Source organism: Centruroides sculpturatus, unplaced genomic scaffold (assembly GCF_000671375.1).
Source record: "Centruroides sculpturatus isolate CEXI.00-Female unplaced genomic scaffold, Cexi_2.0 scaffold528, whole genome shotgun sequence".
Lineage (NCBI taxonomy): Eukaryota > Metazoa > Arthropoda > Arachnida > Scorpiones > Buthidae > Centruroides > Centruroides sculpturatus.
In genome coordinates this window covers 369,125-391,748 of record NW_019384819.1, presented here as the reverse complement: position 1 = coordinate 391,748, position 22,624 = coordinate 369,125, and the positions used below count along the sequence as shown (strand labels likewise).

Below are 22,624 nucleotides of genomic sequence, written 5' to 3'. Positions count from 1 at the left end.
AGCCAGAAATTCAACGGTGACTTCTTCCCGGCTCTGTGTTGGTTTTCGGAACGCCCTATTATAAAGATTTTTCGGTAATTTTAATATTAACTTTATCCAGTTTGATGTTGCATTAATACGCAATACGTGCAACCACCGATGAATCTCTCTAAAAAGCCAAATAATATTGAGCGAAATAAATCGAAATCTCAAGAATTTGATGGCCGAAAAAAATATTTATTCAAACGATTTTCGGACATCGAGATGTGGAATTTAAGAAGATCATCTTTTACCTCTCCACGGTGGACATTTTACACAATGTAAGTGCAGAAGACAATTTATTTATTTATCAAATTCCGAACATAAGAAAATGATTGAAGGAAAATTATAAATTAATTTATCTAAATATATAAAATTACTTGTCCTGACTGACTGACTGACTGACTGGGTGATTCATCATCGCCCAGAGCAAACGGCTGAACCTAAAGAGGTGAAATTTGGTAGACAGTTAGGGTACGTCATGAAAACGCACACTAAGAAGGGATTTTTCGAAATTTCCCGCGGGGGAAAGAGGGAGAGGATTAAGGCTTAACCGGAAGAACGGCTTCTACTGTACTATTTTAGATGCGATTTTTTTTTGTTTTTAATTACGTTTAGTCTTCATTGAGTACTTAGGTGTATTAAATTGATAACATTTCAGACATTGTTATAAATATTTTTATCTATTTCGATTTTAAAAATGTTCGAACCGTTTTAAATTCGAATTTGTTATTGCATATTGGTTCGATTATAGAACGATTGTAAACGGTCCAGAAAATTGATCAAATTGAAAATAGTTCGTTTGATTCTCGGCGGTAGGTGTTATATAAGAATTCTCTTCAGCGGTAGGTGTTATATAACAATTACTATAGTTATTGAAATATTGAATGTAAATGGGGTTTGCTTGCAAAACCTCCGCGGACGAAGTCGCGGGTAACAGCTAGTATATTATATAAAAACACGCCCGTATTCGAATGAAATGTTGTGTGAAAATTTCAAAGCAATTGGTGAAGAACTTTCAAAGATTAGCTATTAGGAACAAACGGACATTACATTTTTATTTATATAGATTGCCAGAAGAACCGTTGCCAGAAGACATCTCGGCCGATTTCGTTTTTGACTCGAATGTTTTAGATTTAGAAAGGCAGTTGCGGTGAGCATTTTAAAGCTCTTTATGCTTTTTTGTTTATTAACTTAAGCTTTTGTTTTCACTCGACGAATTGCAAATTTTCTTTTTTACAGAATGAAGAGGTTGGTGTGGTTCTGGAGGCGGTTCCGGCGGAGGAAGGCGGTGGCGCAGGAGGGAGTGGGTTCCTCGGACGGCGTGGAACGAGTCAGTGGGACTCGTACCGCGCCCGAAGAGTCGTTGGAAGAGCGGGGGCTTGACGAGCGAGAGGTAGCTGGTGAAGAAGACCTTCCCTAAGTGCGCGTGGCATGGCATCCTCCCGGAATCGGAATTATGCGATGCTACACTCTGGGTCCGACGCACTTGGCCAAGGTCTTCGGGGGCATTCGGCCACAGACCTTGCTGTGCAGGATGTAGAAAGTGACGGCTCGTCCGAGTTGATACTTTCTGTTCGGTCGTGTTCTGCCTGTTCGTCCGTGACGGCGACGCCACTGCCTTGCGGAAGTCGGAACGGGGAGGAATAGGAGGAGAGCCGCCCGAGTCTCGGGACCGTGATATCTGTGGTTTAGTTTCTGCGGACGGCTGCGGTTCCCTTGGCCTAGGCTGTGATCCTCTTCGATTTTCCCCTTCATCCGGATGCGACATTCTTACCGGGACACTTTTGACTCGGACTCGACACCTTTTCTCGGACGTGACCCACGGACTTGTCTCCCGAACGTGACACTCGGTTGACGACAACGGATTTGACTTCCGATTGTGACCACCCGGATGCGACATTCGGCCGACCTTTCTTCCCAAACAGCTGTTATGAGGATTGATCTGGTTAGGATAGACTAGGTTAAGTCCTCTTCTCATAACACTGTTCGGGAAGAAAGACTGTCTGATAAAGGTAATAATGTTGATCTTAGATAATAAATAAATGAATTTCTCGTTTTCTCACTGTCTTTGTTTTCTGCAAGAACATTTGTGAGGAAGATTCTTCTCCCAAATGTTCTTGCAGAAAACAAAGACAGTGAGAAAACGAGAAATTCATTTATTTATTATCTAAGATCAACATTATTACCTTTCTCAGACAGTCTTTCTTCCCGAACAGTGTTATGAGAACTTTACCACGAAGAGGACGAAGTGGCCATTTATCGTACAAGTGAATATTTTCCGAAATCCCCGATGGTATAATCTCTTTCGTTTCATTTTTTAACATGTCTTATTCTCGTATCGTAATTTACTGTTTTTCTGTTTTTAGACACGACGAAAAATGTTCATTGATCACACACACACATATGCACACGGACACAACATCACTGTTCACGAAGATATACACAGTTTAACTTTTACTCGAATTCTCGCACTTACGCACTTATACGTCAAGCGCCTCGTTCTGTGTAATTCAACACAATGAAAAACAACCCGAACACTCGCTTCCCACAAATCAAACCCCTGGGTCCTCGTCCCGGGAAGTGGAAACGCCAATTTTAAAGATTAAANCCCACCGTTGTTCTAGACTATGTTGAAAAGCGGTACTTTATGATTACTCAGTATATAAACAGAAACCATATTGAAACATACACATAACATACATAGTAACATTTTCTTATTTGTGACTATTGTGTATCTCGTAAAGAAATTCCAAATAAGAAAATATTATTCTATATTTTATGTTTGTTTTTTCACATAGCTTCTGTACTATGTATAACGGTTATCCAAACACAACTGGATTCAGCGCAGTATTACGTATTATTTTTTCAAAATGTATATTTAATACGTAAGCAAGATTTAAGAGTATTACAGCATTTTTTAAGCACAATTATAAATCTATTGATATTTAAAATATTAAAAAGTGGATCGTACGCAGTTTACAACATTGCAAATAAAACAAAGGGGAGCGAAAATTCCTATACTTACATTGTGTGTTCTTAAAAATTTTTAAAGAAAAACATTAAAGTTTTTGCATAAAATATCTCCGCGTAACCCAGAAAATGACGAATAACGGAAAAAAACGCAACTTCCGTTATAATTACTAATATATAAATTCTGCACAACAGATGGCGCCACTTTAGAATATCAAAGAAATGGCCGATGAAAACTATTAATGGTTTTCGAAGTTACTATAATGGCAGAAAAGAAACCAAGAAAGAGTATTTTGAAAACTTCGTCTAGTTTTGATCAAACTGAAGCTTCGAAGAAGTCAGTATTAAATTTATACTTTTTTTATTAAAAAATTTTTTATTCATATATAAATATAAATGTAAAATATGAATTAATATAAATTAATTATATATACAAAAACAATTCAATTTCACAGTATTTATGGGTAATACATTTAATTTTTTAATGTAACTATATGAAAATAATTAAATGAAATGAAACTAAATATATTTATTGATTTTTTTTAGCTATCATCTGACAAATATCTTGTGACATTTCTTCATTAATGAAGTATTCATTTTTATTCTAATCAATTTGCTTATTTGAATGAAATCTTTTTTATCTGAGTAATAATATATATATATATTTTTTATTGCAGCTAGCGGAATTTTCATCGTTCCAATCAAATATTTTAAATCTTCCCACAGTTGGTTATATATTAGTAAATAACACCAACAAAAAAATTTCAAAAATATACCAGCAAATATACTTTAATATAAATATGCTTTTGATCCTAATAGGATCTGCTTTGGGTCAAAATGTTCAATAGAATTAGAATGCTAAAAGAGCAATTAAAAATTTTTAAAATCGCTGGAAGGATTAAATATTAGAACAAGTATAAAAATCACATCTATTTGTTTACATTAATACTAAAAATTAAAATAAAAATTAACATAAAAATTTAACGAATATATTTGTTACAAATTTTAATGAAAGTAATCGATTTTTAATTTCTTATTAATATTGTTGAGATTGTCAAAAAAAGGATCGCTAAGCATGTGAGATGTTCACCTCCTCCTTAAAGTTGATACATTCCCCCTTTAGTTTGGCTTTTCAAATTTTGATCTGATCGGTGTGAAAGCAGCATCTAATGAGACGGGCCTGCTATAGTTTAGCTTCTACACCAGTTTCAGAAGCATATAATATCGCTAGGGTGGTGGTCAGCTTTTTGTTCTGTATATTGTATTTATGTTCCACCATCCATTCTAATGAACATTTTGACCTGAAGCAGATCCTATTAGGATTGAAAGCTTTTGTCATAGCATATTTATATTAAAGTATATTTGCTGGTATATTTTTGAAGGTTTTGTTGGTGTTATTTATTTGAATGAAATAAATATGAAAATGAATGAGGCTATGTAAATTAACAAATTCATTTCAAATACTTTCCATTGTACTTGTACAGTTGTACTTTCCATTGGTAGTTTTATTATCAGCTTATTCGGGAATATAATCTAATTCCTGAAGAAGTTTATATTAAAAAACAATAAAAGTATTTGAAATAAATTTTTTATTATAACATCTGAAAAATACAATTTGAGATTTGAAGTGACACAGACAGTAATAATTAAGGAACAATCAGTTAACTAAGCTTGTTAATTATGCATATTAACACATAATAAATCTGTTCAGTTTTAGAGGTTTGGATAAGTTAAGTGAAAGAGTAAGATCACTTTAAGATTTATTTTAAACCTATATTTAGTATGAAATATAGCTTTAAAATAGCATATTAAAGGTGATTGAAAAGTATTAGTATTGTTTTATTTGCTCACTATTGGTAAAAATCTTACTTTAATTAAAAAAATTTTTTTTATTCCAGTTAAATATACATGAATCAAATTATTATTTGTTTTTATTTTGAGGATTTTTTCTGTTAATATTTTTTTTAGTTTAATGTAACAAGTTATAGATCAATATTATAGTTACATTTAAATATAAACAATTGAAAATAATAGATTGATCTCTCCATAGGTTATCTTTGCTGCATTATTTGAAACAATTTAGTAATGTGAAAAGTGCTAAGATTATATTTATTTTTTATATCTTTCTTACAATTAATATAAACAATAATAAACTTAAAAACTTATTTTTCAAATAACAGTTGTACAATAAATTAAACACCTTTAAAAGCTTAAAATTTCAGTAAATAACTTTAATAGACAAATGTTTTGATCTTAATATTAGATTGAAAATGTTTGTTTATTAAAGCTATTTACTGAAATTTTAAGCTTTTAAAGGTGTTTAATTTATTGTTTATATGTATCCAGTTTCATGTAGAAGTACCTAACAATTGTACCTTTCAGAGCTATTTTTAAAAAAAATATTACATTATGTTCTGTATTAAAATATTAATTTCACAATAATGGCTATGAAGATAACATTGAAAGAACAGAATATACAATATCAAATACTATGTCTTGACATTGCATTTAATATTTTATGTTCTGTTTTATTGTTTGGAAATTTAATTTACAAACTGAACTCACACTCAGCAGAAAGAATAATTACTAAAATCATTACCAAACACCTTTGGCTGCCGAGATACATTTATTTGCTTATACAGTACACTAATGTTTTCAGCATAATGCATCCTCAGGTGAGCAGCCAGTCTTAGCAGCCAAAGGTGTTTAGTTAATCATTTGAGGATGCAAAAGTGTTTAGTGATGATTTTAGTAATTAATTTACAAGTAAATTGTTCTGTTTCATAAAGAAATATATGAAAATACTCTACTATTAGATTACTTTCAATGCAAATTGATCAGATCAATTACACCAACCTTATTTTAAATTGACAATAATGATGAAGAATTGTAAGATGGCTATATTGAATTGATGTACTTTAATGTAATCATACATTATCATCTAATGAAAAATTTAAGTAAATGTTATTTTAAATTTTAAAGAACAGAATACTAATATTTTAAGACTCTAATTGAAACTTAATTTTATTGAAAAGCTAAATAAAGAAATAGTTTCACTTTTTATTTAATATATACTAATTTTTAAAATTCTTATTTCATGAATTTTTTTATTTTTTAATAGTGCTATTAATAAGCCAATTAAATGGGATGAAATGAATATTTTACAAACATTGCATCCTTTGGATAAAGATTATGGATACATGAAAGTAGATGAACCTAAAACACCATTTAGTTATTATGATGATAGTGTTGATCTTTCAGATCAGGAAGCTGAAACACTTGATCCTGAATTGTTAGCAAGAAAGTAAGTGATGAATAAATTTTTTCAGAATTAAGTGAATTAAGCAATAATTAGAAACAATTTTTATAATATTAGCTAGAAAGTTTTATTTGTTGAAAAGTATTAAGCAAGTTGAAAGTATTAAGTTCAGAGATTTCAAGTTAAAAATAAATTACAATAGTTATTTTGCTATAATGACAAAATAAAATAACAGCTCCTAAAGGTATTGGTAGAATATTGTTAATTTGTTGTTTCTCAATATTGATAAGTAGAACATTTTGCAAGATTATTGCAGATTTGAAGGAGAATGTAATAAATATACAACAAAATTTGCAAAATGTTGATGACAATAGCTTTTATTCTAAAGTTTAATACACTTTTCATATCATTTATTTTACATTGGCATTATCAGAAATGAAGTTCAGGGATTATTAAGTATACTTTTTCATATAAATAATAAATATAATAATAACTAAATACTTCAATTATTGTCTGCTAAAGATAAAAAATTTTTAAATTTCTTTTGACTTTGTTGTATATATTTTCTGTAATTAATTTTATTAATTTTTATGTTAGTTGAAGATTACTAACTAACTATATAAAAATCTTCTTAAAAAGTTATTTAGCAATTTTACAATCTTTCTAAATTATCTAATTATATAGTATGACAAGCTGAAACATTGATTTTAAGATTCAAAATCCATAAATATATATTTTGCAAAGAGAAATTACAAAATAATTAAGGAACAGCCAGATGGCAGAATGGTTAAAGTGTCTGCTTATCACTCAGCCATCTGAAAAGTAGACTGACATCTTAACTTCTTTTCCATTAATGTCATGAATAAATCTTGACAAATTGAAAAATCCAGGAATTTTTCAGGGAGTGATCGGTCCCAGATGCATTGGGCCCTGTTCCTCATCACCTGGAAGCTCCATTGTGTGTCTGACTGAACCTGTAATGGGCTTAATTAAAAAGACCCTCTTAGTGCCCACAGGGCAGAAAGAGTAAAAAAAANAGCTGTGATTACGATTTTTAAGCTTAGTGCTTAACATAATCCCTCTTGAATCATTCCTATCACCCCCCCCAATAAATCATAAAACGGCGCAGTCCATTTTAAACCAATGGGAGCACAGTACATGTGAGGTTCGCACATAATTGTTACTTGTTGTAAAAGACAAGATATAAACAGTACTAGTCGTTCGGGACGCTTCCTAGTGGGCGTTCTAGCAGCAGCGGTGTCATTAAAGCTTTGTTACACGGTCTATTATCTTACGCAATTGGATAATCGATCGTTCCCAAACATATTTATTGCTGAAACCAAGTTGAAAAAGTAAAGCTAAGCAAAAACAAGTAAAAGAAAAAAAAACTACTGAAAGTTGTGGCATAAGAATAGTTAATGCCGATTTACAGTAAGACTCAACATGAAAGTAAAGTGCACATTACACAGACTACAGCTACAAAAAATTCTGAATGAAGCAAAGTCCCCATAATAATAAATAGGAAAAATAACAAACCAAATTAATATGAAGCAAAATAAATGTCCATATTTTAAAATAATTTCAAATATTCCAAGTCAGTTTAAAATATTAAAATTTATCTTCAAATAAATTTTTTTTTCTAGTTCTGTTCTCTCACTTAAGTTGAAGGACCATTTGGTTACCCAATGATAAGTTTCTAGGTCGGTAATTCTATTTTTATCGAAATATTTGTACAGTATACTGTGTAATCTATCATAATATTACTCACATTTATATCCGAAGCAATTATTTTCAAGGAATGAAGCAAGAAAATCGCGAAAGTTTCTTTTTCGCATTTGAAAATCGCTCACTTAAAACAAATAAACTGAAACAATGGAAAAATATATTGTTGCCGATATTGTTGCGTTTCCGCGTGACAATGAAACGGATGTAGTAAAATTAACTGATTTTTTTGTAATTCGATGCATATTTATTGACTTATTTTTGTTTTAACGATTATTATTTTTTTAAAAACTCTTTCTATCATGTGGAAACAAAAGTGAGGCTTTTTTTAAAAGTACATTATGGATTTACTTAGGCTTAGAATGGGTCGCTCCTATGGGCGTTATAGGCATTCCGTTACAGATTACAGATATACAAACAGAGAGATCAATCTATCTATATATATATAGGCCTATATAGATTATCGTTATTGAAAAGTAATTATTTAATTTTAAAAAAATATTTTAATTTATATCTCAAAACGAATCAAAGATAAATGTAGGAAATTTTGAAAGGAAACTTCTATATAAGGAGCATATACAATTTCGGTATTCAAAAATGTATTAGACCAAGATAAAAAATGGTCACATGATATATCTCGCAAGGCGTCAAACTTTATATAGATTTTACTTGTGGATAGCATTTACTTTGTGTAATAACATTGACATCTCTTCGAAATTAAGTCTTTTGCTATTTATAATAATTAGAAATATATAAAATTTATATAACAAAACGTTATAACAAATGGCACCATATATAATTTCATTCATTTGTTTTTATTGATAATACAAACGTTCTCTTTAAAATAAAATTTCATACAAGCCGAAAGAGTTACGCAGCTCGTTTATAGATGTTTTCTTTATTTAAAAGACTTTAAATTGGCGGCCGAAGGGGCTCTGGTAATCACACCTTGCATGGATTAAATGGAATTTCATACGTTCGCATCAATAATCGTTTTGTGATGAATTTTTCTGTTAAATCTCTGGAAATTTACCATAGTAAAAAATTATCTGCACTCGTATTTCAGTATTGCTAACTCTTACATAAGATCATTAATTAAAGATCTTGGTGCTCATCGTATATTTCATCACACTTGCAATATGGCAGCTGGTAATTTTTTCTTTTGTTTTGTTTATGGATGGCACGAAGAGAGGACCGTTTTAATTAATCTTACCCATGATTGATTTCTGAAGATCCACAATTTGGGCTGCTGGACTGTCTTGACACATCAGGTACAAATCCGCCCTGGGGTCTTCGATCTCATAGAGGTAGACTGAAGTCCTAACCGCTCAAACATCCGGCTGTCACCTTCTTATACTAGGTGTTGAAAGTATAACAAGTAGCGACCCTTGCATATAAACAGTTTCTTATTGTATACTAGACACTTGCACATACTGTATATTGTTTTTAGTTGGTCTGCAATGTACCATATCTCCTACATAATATATTATTTCGGTGAGAAATTGCTATTCGATGTACAGTACACCATTTTGTTTACGACGCATTTTTAGGACCTAAGTATGACATATATTGAGGACGTTTTGTATTTAATGATAATAGATTAAATTTGATCCAATAATCTAGTGTCTTATATCAGGAGTGACGGTAGTGTAAAAAAATTCACTGACTGATTACATATACAGAAATCAGAGTTGCCGATTTTTCCGCCCCCAAACACTTATAGTAATTTCGAATATCGTTCGAAGAAAATTGTTTTTCGACCACGAGTAGATGCCATTTCTTTTCATGTCAAGTCAACACTGATAAAAAAAATTTTAATTCATAATTGATAAAATTATACATCAAATTTTTCCAAAACTAAAAAGAAGTATCTAATTCATGGAAAAAGAGAATTAAAATGACAGTAAATTTATGTATAAATTATTAAGAGAATAGACATTATATTAAGATTACTTATTAATCAGAAGTGTTAAGTTCTGATTAATAAATAATCTTAATAGACAAAAGAATTTAAGAAATAGATCAAGGAAGAAAACTATATTAAGAAAGGATTTAAATTATTAAATTAAATACTTTTTCCATTACACAATGGATATTTTAGCTCCAATAAACGCAATTATTTTTTCAACTAATTCTCTCCACAAATCGAATTGTCTTTTTCTTGTAAATTCGTTGTTGAATTTTACACTGTTCATTTTCTTATTATTTTCTATATATGTTACTAATATTTCTTTTGTATTTTTGTTCTTTTCGCTTATTTTTTAAAATAAAACATTGGAGGTTTTCATTTTGTTTCTGCATACTATATTGCTATAAGACAAAACTTTTATCTGTAACACGTGTAAACTAATTCACCTTGATTTGTTTACAATAGAGTTTCTCATTTACAGGTCTTTTGCTTGTCCCGGAATTCCGGGATAAAAGTAAAGTGTTTCCCGGGATTAATTATTTTTAAGATATACAAAATATCACGAAATCAAATGATATAATTATTTTTCTTNTTTAGGTAAATAGAATATGAAATAATTTGGAAAATGATAGGAAACAATTCACTATAAGTTTGGCACACAAAATTATATAGGATGAAATGAAATGAAAGACAAAAATATTAATAGTTTTACTTTTAATATTGAATTATTCATAAAGTTAGGAAATTTCAACAGCAATTTTTAATGCCAAGAACATTTTGACTTATTATAATTAGAAAAAATGCATGATTACATCTTGTTACAGATTCACACACACTACAGAATTATTAGTTTAGTAATATTAGTAGCAACACCACCTTAGAATGTGTGCAAACATCTTGTTTACTTTGAAAATTAAAAAACCCAATCATATACAAGTTAGTTAATATTTGTGATATGTCAGTATATGCATTCAAATTGCAGTTAAGTTTTAATTCAAATGTTAGAATTTCCCATTCAGAAAAGTTACAATTTATTCCTCTTGGAAAGCAAAGCCATTGCTTATAAACCTTATGTACTGTATATTAAAATCAAATCATGGCTGAGGGTATTTACATTAAAATATATAAATAAAATTTACTGAAGCTACAAAATTGTCTTCTTATNGCAAAGATGGTCAATCAATCACTCAATCTAATTCTTATTTTGGTAATGAAAAGTCCTGCTACCGGGAATGCCTTCTCCGATTCAATTGATGTGGGTGTAATCGTGTTTAACGCATTTAAGAGAAGACAAATATTATGCGTTTTTCACCTGTATCCTGAAAGATTTCTAGTTCGTTTTCGAGATTGTAGAAATTCTCTTGCTCTCTAGTATTCTTGATTTGTCTACCTCGACTGCTTTAATAGAAACATCATAACCCAATAATTCGGCAGTTCGTTTGTCTTTAATAATCAGGTTATGAAGAAAAACTTCATAGTTGAAGACTTCGTACTCGTTACCTTGCCCAATTTGCACAAATTGGCATTACGCAATTATTGAAGCTACCGGGCATGGTTAAAAATTAAGACATCATAAGCACAATTATTCCAGATATTACAGGTAAAGAATTTTGAGAGTCCTGCCACAAATAAGCTACGTATTGATTATTGATCATTTGTGACATGCCATAACGAGCAAAATTTTTTTAAAAAATCTAATAAGTAGGCTTAAAATTGATAAATACAAATGTATTCTGACAGTTTATGAGTTAATTACACTTTCTATTTGCAAAATTTCCTCGACCTTAACACAAAATAAGGAAAAAGTGAATTTTAAAGAAATTTGAGGGATTTCCTGGGATGAGAAGAATTTTCAGTGTTAAAAAAACAATCGGAATCCCATTTGAGAAACCCTAGTTTACAACTTATTACAGTAAAGTTGATTGGTCGAATCATTATAGTCGCAAACCCAGATGTAAATAATCCCATCATGCTTAACGACATATGTAACCAAGTGAGTATGACGTATTTCCTCTCACTTTTCGAGTTTGCTCGATGGGTCTAACTCGAGACTACCAATTATGTGAGTCATACGAGTGAGTTGAATGACGTCAGTTTGAGTACAACACGAAGAATTCGAGACTAAGTGCCCAGATACGATTCAGATATTTTCGCCGTGGAAGCTGTTCCGTATTCGACAATAAAGCGCTTCCATCCCGCCACTGATATTCGAATATACAATAGCAATCTTATCGTTTTTTTCACGTGTAGTATAGAAATTTGTAATAAGATGCGTAATGCGGTTATAATAAAATATTAATTTTAATTCATTCAAAGTACTTTAAAATATGAAAATAATCGCGCAATGTGTATTTATATTTTAGAAAATACAAGGGAAGCGGCGCTTTCATCGCTTCCAATGACGGCACTATANTTTAGGATAAATTTATCTAAAGAGTCACCAAGAAAATGTCCAGATGATAAAAATAATGATGAAGTTGAGGAGAGTTTGGGAGATAGAGGTAAAAACTTTGAGAAAATAAGTATAACAAATATTTTAATAAATATTTTAACAACATTTTATTTTTTTGGTCTTTTTAAAAATAAATTGGTTTAGTTATCTATATTTTACAAGTAAATGTACAGATTTCACATATATGAATTCTGTTTAAGTAACTTTTGAATTTATAAAATTTGTTAAAAATCTTTCTATCTGTATGCTAACATATGAAGAAATAAAGAAAAATGTTTTGTACAAGATGCTTCAATTAAATACTTTTATTAATCTATATGCATCTTTATTTTTAAAAAGATTATGAATATCATCTAAAGTAATTTTGTAATTGTGATAAATTTAAAGTAACGAAAATTTATTATTTATTTCAAAATTTTCAGTGTGTTTTATGTGTAATGATTTTTGATTCATTTGATTCATAACAATGTTTGTTTTGTTAGCACTTAATTTTAATTTTCATAAACTGATATGATTATTTTAAATGGTAAAAATGAAGTCATATTTAAGTTAATGGACAAACTTGTCCATTAACTTAAATATGATTTCATTTTTACCATTTGTTGGATATTTAATTCTAAAACATACCAAGAAAAGTAGCTAGTTTGAAATTAATATTTTAATTATATAAGCAGTTAGTTTAGTATAATGCAATATGACATAATTATTTGGAATTGAGAAGATCTTAATTAAAAAATAAAATATTTTTGATACTTAGTCATGATGATTTTTAAAAAATAATTCAATAAATCTTTGTAACATATTAAATAATATGTTAAGTCATACTTCAGATTTGTGATATATTTTATTTACTATTACTAAATATCCAAATATATAAATTTGGATAATATTATTTACTTTCTCAAAATAAAAAATAACTTACTCCTATATTAAATTTCAAAATAATCTTTAAAAGACATTTATTAATTAAATATTAGATGCAATGTGTAAAATTTAAATACTTCAATTTATTGATCAAGAGGAAAAAAGCTTTCATAATTGAGGATAAAAGAAATATTTATGAAAGAAAAATAAAATATGATTATTCTAAATTAATAAAAATTTTTTGCAATAAATTATGACAATATTGTGATTTTCTGATACAAAATGTATAAATTATTATTATTCATATATGTGTTAATCTAATCTAATTAATTTTTTATTTCTAGATGTTCATTTTAATCATGAAAGTATTAAATAATGTTTAATATCAAGTAAAGTTTATATAGTTCATAAGTTTTTTAAAAAAGTTCATATTACAGAAGCTATAACAGTAGCAATAAATGAAAATATCTCAGTTAATATTTAAAGTAATGTGTTACAGTTGATAAAATTGTATATTTAGTATTTTAGTAAAATATTTTATGGAAATTAAAAAAAAAATTAGATATTTTATTCACTGTTATCATAACATAACTCTACTTGGTAAACTTCAGTCTTACATAAATGTTAATAAGGTTTTAATTTTATAACTAGCATAAAACATTCAAAAGGAAAACTGTTTATTATAAATTTTTAATAATTGAAATTATTTCATGAATTTTATAAAGCATCAATAAAATAGTCTTATTTTTAAGAACCAAAGCTAAATTTTTAATATATTTTAAATTTTCAAAATTCAAAGATTTCATCTTTAGAAGCTACTATTGAAGTGGATGATATATTAATTTAAAAATAATTTTTTAATTTGTTTACAGATTTTTGTTACTTTTGTGTATTATTTTTATTAATACATACAGCAAATGACATAAAAATTGTGAAAAAGATTTTTTAGTATAAACTAATGAAATTTTTTAGTAAGTAAAAATAAGTATAATTTTAAATATTTTTTGTAATGGTAGTAAGATTTAATTGTGTGTGTTTGCTTAATTATTTATAGTTATTTGTGTATATTGTATTGAATTGTAATGTATTGAAACAATATTTAAAAGATTGAATATTTTAAGATTTTAAAGTTTTTAAGAATTTTCATATTCTTTTATTCATAAACCTAATATTCAGAAAATAACAGACTTAAACAGCCATATAGTTTTAGTATATTAGAATTATTCTCGAACATCCCAAATCAACATCAGCTGTATTCTAATAACTTCTAAATTAAACAAATTAAATTTAAAGTTTTGATATATAGTCTATATCTTAAGTTTAAATTTTTGTGTATTTTTAAATTTAACAAATAATTAATGATCAATTTTCAAACTATAATTTACATATTTTGAAAACATTTTTGATGTAATAGATTCAAATGTAAGTCAGTAGGTTTATTTTTGTTTTTTTTTTTAATTAATATAATGTTGTTGTTTCTATCTTTAAATGATGTTCAGAAGCAGCATGTTTTATTAACAAATTTTATTGTTTACAGCAAATTATAACTCTGTTGAGCTTTAATTAAATTCAAGCAAATTAGTGGAGTTATAGCCCAATAATTTAGGCAATCATTTGATGAAAGAAATTAACAGTAGAACAAACTTCACATTTATATAGTTTTCCTGACTCATGTAACAGTATAAATAGATGTTTTTATTGGGCTTTAATTTTAAAATTGCAAACCTATAAATTTCCACTGGTGTCTGTTTGTCTGTCCTCCCTTAATCTTGAGAATGGAGTGAGATAGATGAAAGGCTTAGGAACCAGAAACCATGATTAACTTTTTAAGAACTTCCAGTTTGGGTCAGAAGTTGCATTATTTCAAAAATTTTCTCCAGAATAGTTAGTTAGATAACTAGCATGACTCTCTTGTTAACAGAAAAAAGTATGATGTACAGAGCAAGACTACTAAAATTAATAGCACTGTGCATTGATGTCCATAAACTTGCAGCCCAGCATTGTGACAATATCATAATAAATAAGTGCTTATATGTTTTACTAAACTGTCAAAGTCTTACCATTAAAGACATTATATGGTAAAAGCAAAGCAGGTTAATGATTTCTAATTGTGTCTACAAAGAATCCTTTGTAGACACATTAAGGTCTTGTTTTATATGAAATTGATATGTGTTGATTTGTATGTTTTTAGATGGAAAGTGGTTAGGTTAACTCTTAAATATATTTTATGGAGTAATTCTGACTATTAATGCATTCACTGACTATTTTTATTACGAAATATGTTGTGAAATAAAAGTAATAGTGTAAAAATTACATGAAATTATCTACAGCCTACCTTGATGAAAATATTATCAAAATAAAAATAAAATATAAAGTTCTAATGCAGACATGAAAGAAAACAGGAAGAAAAAAGTAGTGTCAGCACAGTATGAGTTGTGCAAAAGTAAAAGTAAAACTGCAACTAAAACTTTCTGATGCTAACAGATATTTGAGCTTTAGTTTCAGTTTTACTTTTAGAAATAGTAGATGCCACAATGGGACAATAAGTGTCTACACTTATGCAACCATGTAGACACTTATGCAACCATTAGCAACTGAACTAGGAAATAATAGTCATCTGGAACTATTTGGGGTGAAGCACAAATTTAAATGGAATTTTGTTTTATGCAATCCCCAATAAAACAAGATCATACTACAGTAATATCTCGGTTTTCGTTGACTTCAATTATCAGTTTCAGTGCGAAAAATTTGCCTTGGATTTCATTGGCGTGCCCATGCAACCTCACTGCTAATTATGTGAAAACAAAGGGCAACCCATGCATTTTCCTGCTCAGTGTGGCATTGTTTCTCATTGTGTGAGCATAGAAGATTCCAGAATTTTTACCGGAAGTCGTATGTTTTTTTTCATATTAATTTTTTGGAAATTATTAATTTTAAAAGTTATTATACTCAGTGATGGCTATTGAAGAATTTCTGGAGGAATCTAAGGAAGCCATTTAGGATTTAAAGAGATATTTCCGTAATAACCAAAAGGGCGATTGGATACTGAGGAACATATTAGATTTATTACAGATAAATTTATTACCTTAGTGAAGAGTGCCGAAGAGGTAATTAGGAAAAATACCAGTTATTCTTTTAATCACCATAACAGTGTATTTCTATTAATAGGACTTATTATACTGGTGTATAAGATTACAGCAACTCAGTCACACAGATTAAAATTGTTTTATTTACAATTACCTGTACAGGTAATTAAGGACATTGATGCATATTAATTAAGGAAAAATACCATATCAGATTTCCTGCTTCAGAAATTTGATTTGTTGGCAATGAAAGAGGATGTCAAACAGCTGCTTGTTGCTCAGAGTGACAAAAATTTAGAGGCTATTCAGGAAGTGAAACAGACTATTTGTGACTTAGAAAAACCTCCACTTTTAGGGGTGGAAGGTTCTCAAGGGATTACTGCTCTGACATATAGAGATATTTTACAACGCGATCTTAATTCTTTGAAGAATACACAGTCTGAAAAGGAATCCTCGTTACCAACATACACTGTTCTAGTTTACAATGATAATAAAGAGAGCACGTCGGAAGAGACTAAGACACTGCTCACTAATTCTTTTGATCAGAGATTGCATAAGGTGCCTGTCAAGCGTATTCGTAAGATTAACAAGGGTGAATTGCTGTTGATTTTCCTATCAGAGAGGAGGCCGAATACTTTCAGGAACAATTAGACAAAATAGAAGGATTAAAGGCACGAAACACAAGATGGCGTCTTCCTCTTATGAAAGTGACTTCAGACCCCAACTCAGTTACCAAAGAGAACCTACTAGAATACTTGCTTGAACAGAACATTTTTTCACAGAAGTACACGATGGAGGAGTTTAAAAAGATTTTAAATATTCGATTTTCAATCAAACAGAGAAATGACGAGTTTTTATCATGGGTGTTAGAGATGTCACTGGAGGTTAGGGCAATGACTAAAAAACAAGGATATCTTTATGTTCAGTGGAAAATGTGTAATGTTTATGATTTTTTTCCTGTACGACAGTGCTACAAATGTCTTGCTTTTGACATTTGGCGGCAAGTTGCCCATCACCGAAGAAAGTTTGTAGCCATTGTGGTGATGATCATTTGTTTAAGACATGTACAAAAAAAGTGAAAAGCCTAAATGTGCTAATTGTTTGAGGACTGGCCTAGATAAACATGAACATAACACACTGGATAAGGAGTGTCCACTCTACATTAAAGCAAAAGCCTTATATATTAAGACAGCTGACTACTTACCTTAATAATTATGGAATCCTTTACAGGGCACAAATTGTTTAATTCATAGTGCTACCTCTTCTTCTTAGCACAACAACTAATACAAGCAGATCATACCTTCTCTATATATATTTGTGTTTGCTGACTGTAAGAAATATGTAAGCTTCATCATCTTTCTCTGTTTTTGGGTTTAAAGTGTTGGAGTGGATACTTACAATTACTAGCTGTGTGGACTTTGTTTTTTTTTACTTGTACGCATATTATATATGGACTCATGGGATTCTCAAATCTTTGTCTTACAAATTTTCTGCATGGGATAAATGCTGTTAAACACTTTGTCAGAATTATTATATTTACTGCGACCTTCTTTTGCGAAAATATTCCTGCAGATAAGTAATCTATTATTTGCTGCAGCAAGCTGCTGCATATTTTGTTTGGGTCTTTTATTGTCATTGTGTTTTTATTTATTTTTATTTTTTTTTTCACTTTGCTTTGTTCATTAGTGCATACTGTAACTTGGTGGAACTATGTAACGGATATGCTCCTGTAATGCTCACTGCGGAGCAGGACTTTGTACCTTGTTTTAAATGTACAATTAAACTAATGAATGAATGAATGTGTGAGCATCCCCCCACATCTAGCCAAACAACTCCTCTACGACAGCTGGATGGCTGACCAGTCAAGGTGGCAACCTACTGCTCTGAAGGACCTGGGATCAAATCTGGACAGGTCCGACTGTCCAGATTTGAGGTGATCTGACTGGATATGTCGGTCCCAGTCCTTCACCACTTGGCCACCCCATTGTGGGTCTGGCCAAGTGGTGAAGGACGGGGACCGACATATCCAGTCAGGACTAAGAGAGCCTCTTACATCAAGCCCATTATTGGTTCGGCCACCCCATTGTGGGTCTGGCCGAACCCATAATGGGCTTGATGTAAGAGGCCCTCTTAGTGCCCACAGGGCAGAAAGAGTTTAAAAAAAAAAAGCCAAACAATTCCATTGCTTTCCTTTCCTTTTTGCTTCATCATGGGGCCAATGAAAGTTTCCAGAGCCAGCAGCCCTTCAAGTGCTATGTTAAATGTTCATTTATTCTTTACATTAGTCTTTTATATTCATTTTATATTAATTTCTTATTGTTTTCAGTATTAAATACTATATTTATTCACTATAAAATGTCTTTTTGGTATGTATTTTGGAGTGTCTAGAATGAATTAATTGGATTTATATTGATTCATATACAGGGTTGGATTAACCCACTTTGGGACCCTAGACATTTTCTTCTTACCAGGCCCCTTCTTACCATTTCTTGTGGGAGAGGGAGGGGGTCCCTCTCCCACAAGAAATATAGCACACAAAAAATATAAAACAATAAATAAAACAAAACTAATTAATGTGAAAAACTAAAACAAATCTTAAATTTTTATTAATAAAAAATATTTAATATACAACAATAAATTTAGAAAGATTAGAAGTATGAAATAATCTAATAATCTTAACCTTTGTTGTTACTTTTTGCCCGGGCAATGCCAGGCTCATTGTCTTGTAGTTAATTTTATTCTTATTTCTATAAAAAAAATTCTAAATTATCAGAAGAATTACTTTCAATAAGAAGAAACATAAGAACACATTTTCTTTAGATTTTAGAATTCACAATAACCATATAAAAAGCAATATATTTTTGTTTATTTGTTTATTATATACAGTTGTCCAACAGAAAAGTAAACTATCTTATTTACAACTGTTTTCAATACAGACTGTTTGACCAGGCCCTTCTAAGAACCAGGCACTAGACATTTGTCTCATTTGTCTATGTGATGATCCAGCCCTGTTCATATGGAAATAATTGCCTCGGTTTTCATCGGTTTTGGATTTCACCAATTGTTTTTGGACAGATTATCGATGAAAACTGAGGTATCACTGTATATTTATCATATAAAAATGGCCAAATAAAATATTTTTAACATTAGTTTTTAATTTTATAAATACACAAAAAATATAAATATGACTTTTTTACAAAGGTAAAACCTTGCTTCTATTTGTTAGTTTTAATGTTTTGGTGAACTTGGAATATCAACTTGATTCATTTTTTTGTACAGTGGAGTCTCATTTATCTGGCTCAAATGGGACTGGCTAAATCTGGATGACAAAAATCTGGCTAATCTGGAAAATTTGTTAACAACATAAATAACACAGTCTATATGCATTTTATTTTATATTTCTAATTTCTTCTCCATCATAACAACCACTTCCTTCTAGATGTCATTTTCACAGTGTTTACTTTACTTCACAATAGATTGAAGGTGATTGAAACTCAGAAAAACAACAGTAGCTATGGATGTCAAGTGAATAAAAACTCATGAGATAAACTTATTAATATGTTCACTGCTGTGAGCAGCACAACATTTTTATTCAACAGGAAAATAGCAATTTTTTATAATTCAAAATCTTAAAACTTTAGAACAGGTTTAAGTAAACTCAAAGAACACTCTCACAGACATAACAATGAACATTGTGTGCTGATTCATAGAAAACAAGTTTATTTTCTTGCAAGCTGCAATATTACACTTGGGCAAGAATGTATTTAGTTCTTTGATTTTTGCATATGATAGACATATGGAAAATCTTAGAGGTTTTCCATATGTCTATCATAACATAATAATCATTTAATATAATAATATAATAGATTAATGGGATTCAGATAAATGGGGTTCCCCTGTATTCTTTTCATATATTCAGTAGCTTTTGATGATGAGACTATAATTTTTATAATCAGTGTTTTCAGAACTTATACAAAATTCTGAAATACTGATTAACAATTTATTTTTCAACTTAAAATAGTCCTTATAATAATGAATATATATTTTAAAAACTTTTCAGTTTTCCTTTTTTCCATATCAGATTTTTCTACTGGAAATTACATTTAAATTATTGACAAATAATTAATATTTGTTTCTTATATATTAATAATTTATTGTAATATAAAAGAAAATTAATTTTTGAAATAATATTTACATATTGATGTAATGATTAAACTCAATAAACATATTTTATTCATTCACTAGTTTTCATAAATTAAGGGAAAAAGTTATGATTATTTTTTAACATGTTGAAAATGTAGGTACATTAGAAATAAGAGAAGTATGGGGACATATGCAAATAACTGATACTAATAAATTTCAAATGAGTCCAGTCATAAAAAGAGTTGTTTTAGAAATTTTTCCTAAATAGTGTTTTGATTGTGTAAAAAATGTTTTCTGAGATAGCAGATTTATCAATAATGCCATCAAGACATCATTTGCCAGATGAATTTCAGTAGAGAGCCATTGGAAGACTAGGGACAAGTTAATGTCAGATAGAAATAGCTCAATGGCTCTATGTTGGTCTTTCTCTCGTGCACAATCTGTGTATGCAATAAACACTTAACTTTGCAAAGATACAGAAAAGGAAGACTTAGAGTTACAACCACTGTTGATAATTGTTCTTTATTTATCCATTCAGAGCAATGAACAACAAATCCACCCTATATAGCTATTTGTCTTAGCTGCATCTATAGGTATGCTGGTATTTGATTCTGCTATGTGCAGATAACTTTACTGAGGAGATCTGTATGCTTTATGACTAGCAGTTGTGTGCCACTTATCCCCATAAAAGAAGAGAACATTTGAATTGAGATGTATTGCAGAATGATTCAAAGTGTGCTTTGACATGAAGAAAACAATGGAGATGCTACCAGCCCTCTAACATCCATGAAAGGGAGATCTATGGTGGAGGTAACAGTATGATTTGGGATGGCATCTCATTAGACACACACGCACACAGATCTCTATATGCTTCTAAGAGGAATTATGACTAGCGATGAAATCCTGGACTCCATTATTTGCCCTTTATGCAGGTGCAATAGGCAATACATTTATCATATAAAATGATGATCATTAACCTAGTCTGATAGCTCAATATCTTTAGATGGGCAATGTATGTATGGATTAGCCAACACTAACTCTAACCTTAATCCCATAGAACATGTGTGATGCTCTTGGATGATACATTGCTGCCCTCAACCCTCCACCACAACTACAATAGCTTCATGACTGGAAAGAGCTTTGGAAGAATAATAGTCTTTACTACCTACTGAGCTGTTAGACACTGTTTTTAATTTTCATACTTTACCTTAGATCTGGATCTGTATAGATCACTTTTTGTAAGAAATAAATGTTTCACATACATTTCATTCTTCCGTTAATGTAGAGTTTGACAGTTTTTCACCAAATTTCATGCATTTTCCTAATGTATTTCATGACCTTAGCAATTTTTCTCTTTTTTCCTTAATTATGAAAATCAGTGTATTTGATTACTGTTAAAATATAAATGTACTGATTTAAAATCTCTTTAAAAATAGTTAAATCCAAAGTATTTGAATATAAAAGAAAACTTCATTATAATGAATATTATGCTGTGAAGCTTGCAAGAAAACTCATGGCAGAAGAGGATGATGACGATGATGATGATTCTGATGAAGATGAAGATGAAATTAATAATTCAGATAAGAATCAAATAAATAATCAGTATAGCATATGATGTCATTTTCATTGTTCAAATTATATGCAAGAAAATATTTATATTTCAGTTTTAAAAATTCTTGCTATACTGCTACACAGTATTCTTCCTATGGAAATCATATTTAGTCATAGAATTAAACAGTTGAAATATATTTTAAAAAATTAATTGCTCATAAATATCAAAATCATATATTCACTCAAAACATCCAAGAGTTATTACTGAATCTATTTTAATAAAAATTGAAAAGACTTGCTCTTAATCAATGAGCAACTAAGATATTTATTAATAATAATTTAATTGCTTTTTATGCATGTTCTAATTTTCAAAAAGAAAAGAAAATGATATTCATTTTTATTAAATTATAGATTGCCTAATGAAGGGTCTATTGTAGAAGGATGAAAGCACTGCAATTTTTAATTTTTTAAAATTAATTTCTTGTTTTAATTTGTAGCATACACTTTCAATGATATAAAAAGTTTAACATTAAAGTAATGTCATTTTTGTTTTTAAATATAAACTAATGATATTAATAACTTAAACATGGATTGATTAATTGATTGATCATGCATGTAAAATATTTTTATGCATAGGCCTTAAAGCTGGA

The 22,624-nt window shown here is 29.6% G+C and overlaps 1 protein-coding gene across 1 annotated transcript; it reads left to right on the top strand.

Moving 5' to 3' along the window:
- The first annotated feature begins 3,171 nt into the window (after window positions 1-3,171).
- Window positions 3,172-22,201, top strand: LOC111629908 (protein phosphatase inhibitor 2-like). The gene is made up of 4 exons (XM_023373843.1): window positions 3,172-3,328; window positions 6,113-6,295; window positions 12,300-12,382; window positions 21,860-22,201. The coding sequence occupies exons 1-4, from the start codon at window positions 3,234-3,236 to the stop codon at window positions 22,036-22,038; spliced, it is 540 nt and encodes a 179-aa protein (XP_023229611.1). The 5' UTR covers window positions 3,172-3,233; the 3' UTR covers window positions 22,039-22,201.
- Window positions 22,202-22,624: the final 423 nt, after the last annotated feature.

Excerpts from the sequence above, each read along its gene's own strand:
- LOC111629908 (XM_023373843.1), top strand. The coding sequence starts at position 3,234 with ATGGTTTTCGAAGTTACTATAATGGCAGAAAAGAAACCAAGAAAGAGT. Across the intron at positions 3,329-6,112 it reads CAAACTGAAGCTTCGAAGAA|TGCTATTAATAAGCCAATTA; the intron begins GTCAGTATTAAA and ends ATTTTTTAATAG. Across the intron at positions 12,383-21,859 it reads GGAGAGTTTGGGAGATAGAG|TTAAATCCAAAGTATTTGAA; the intron begins GTAAAAACTTTG and ends CTTTAAAAATAG.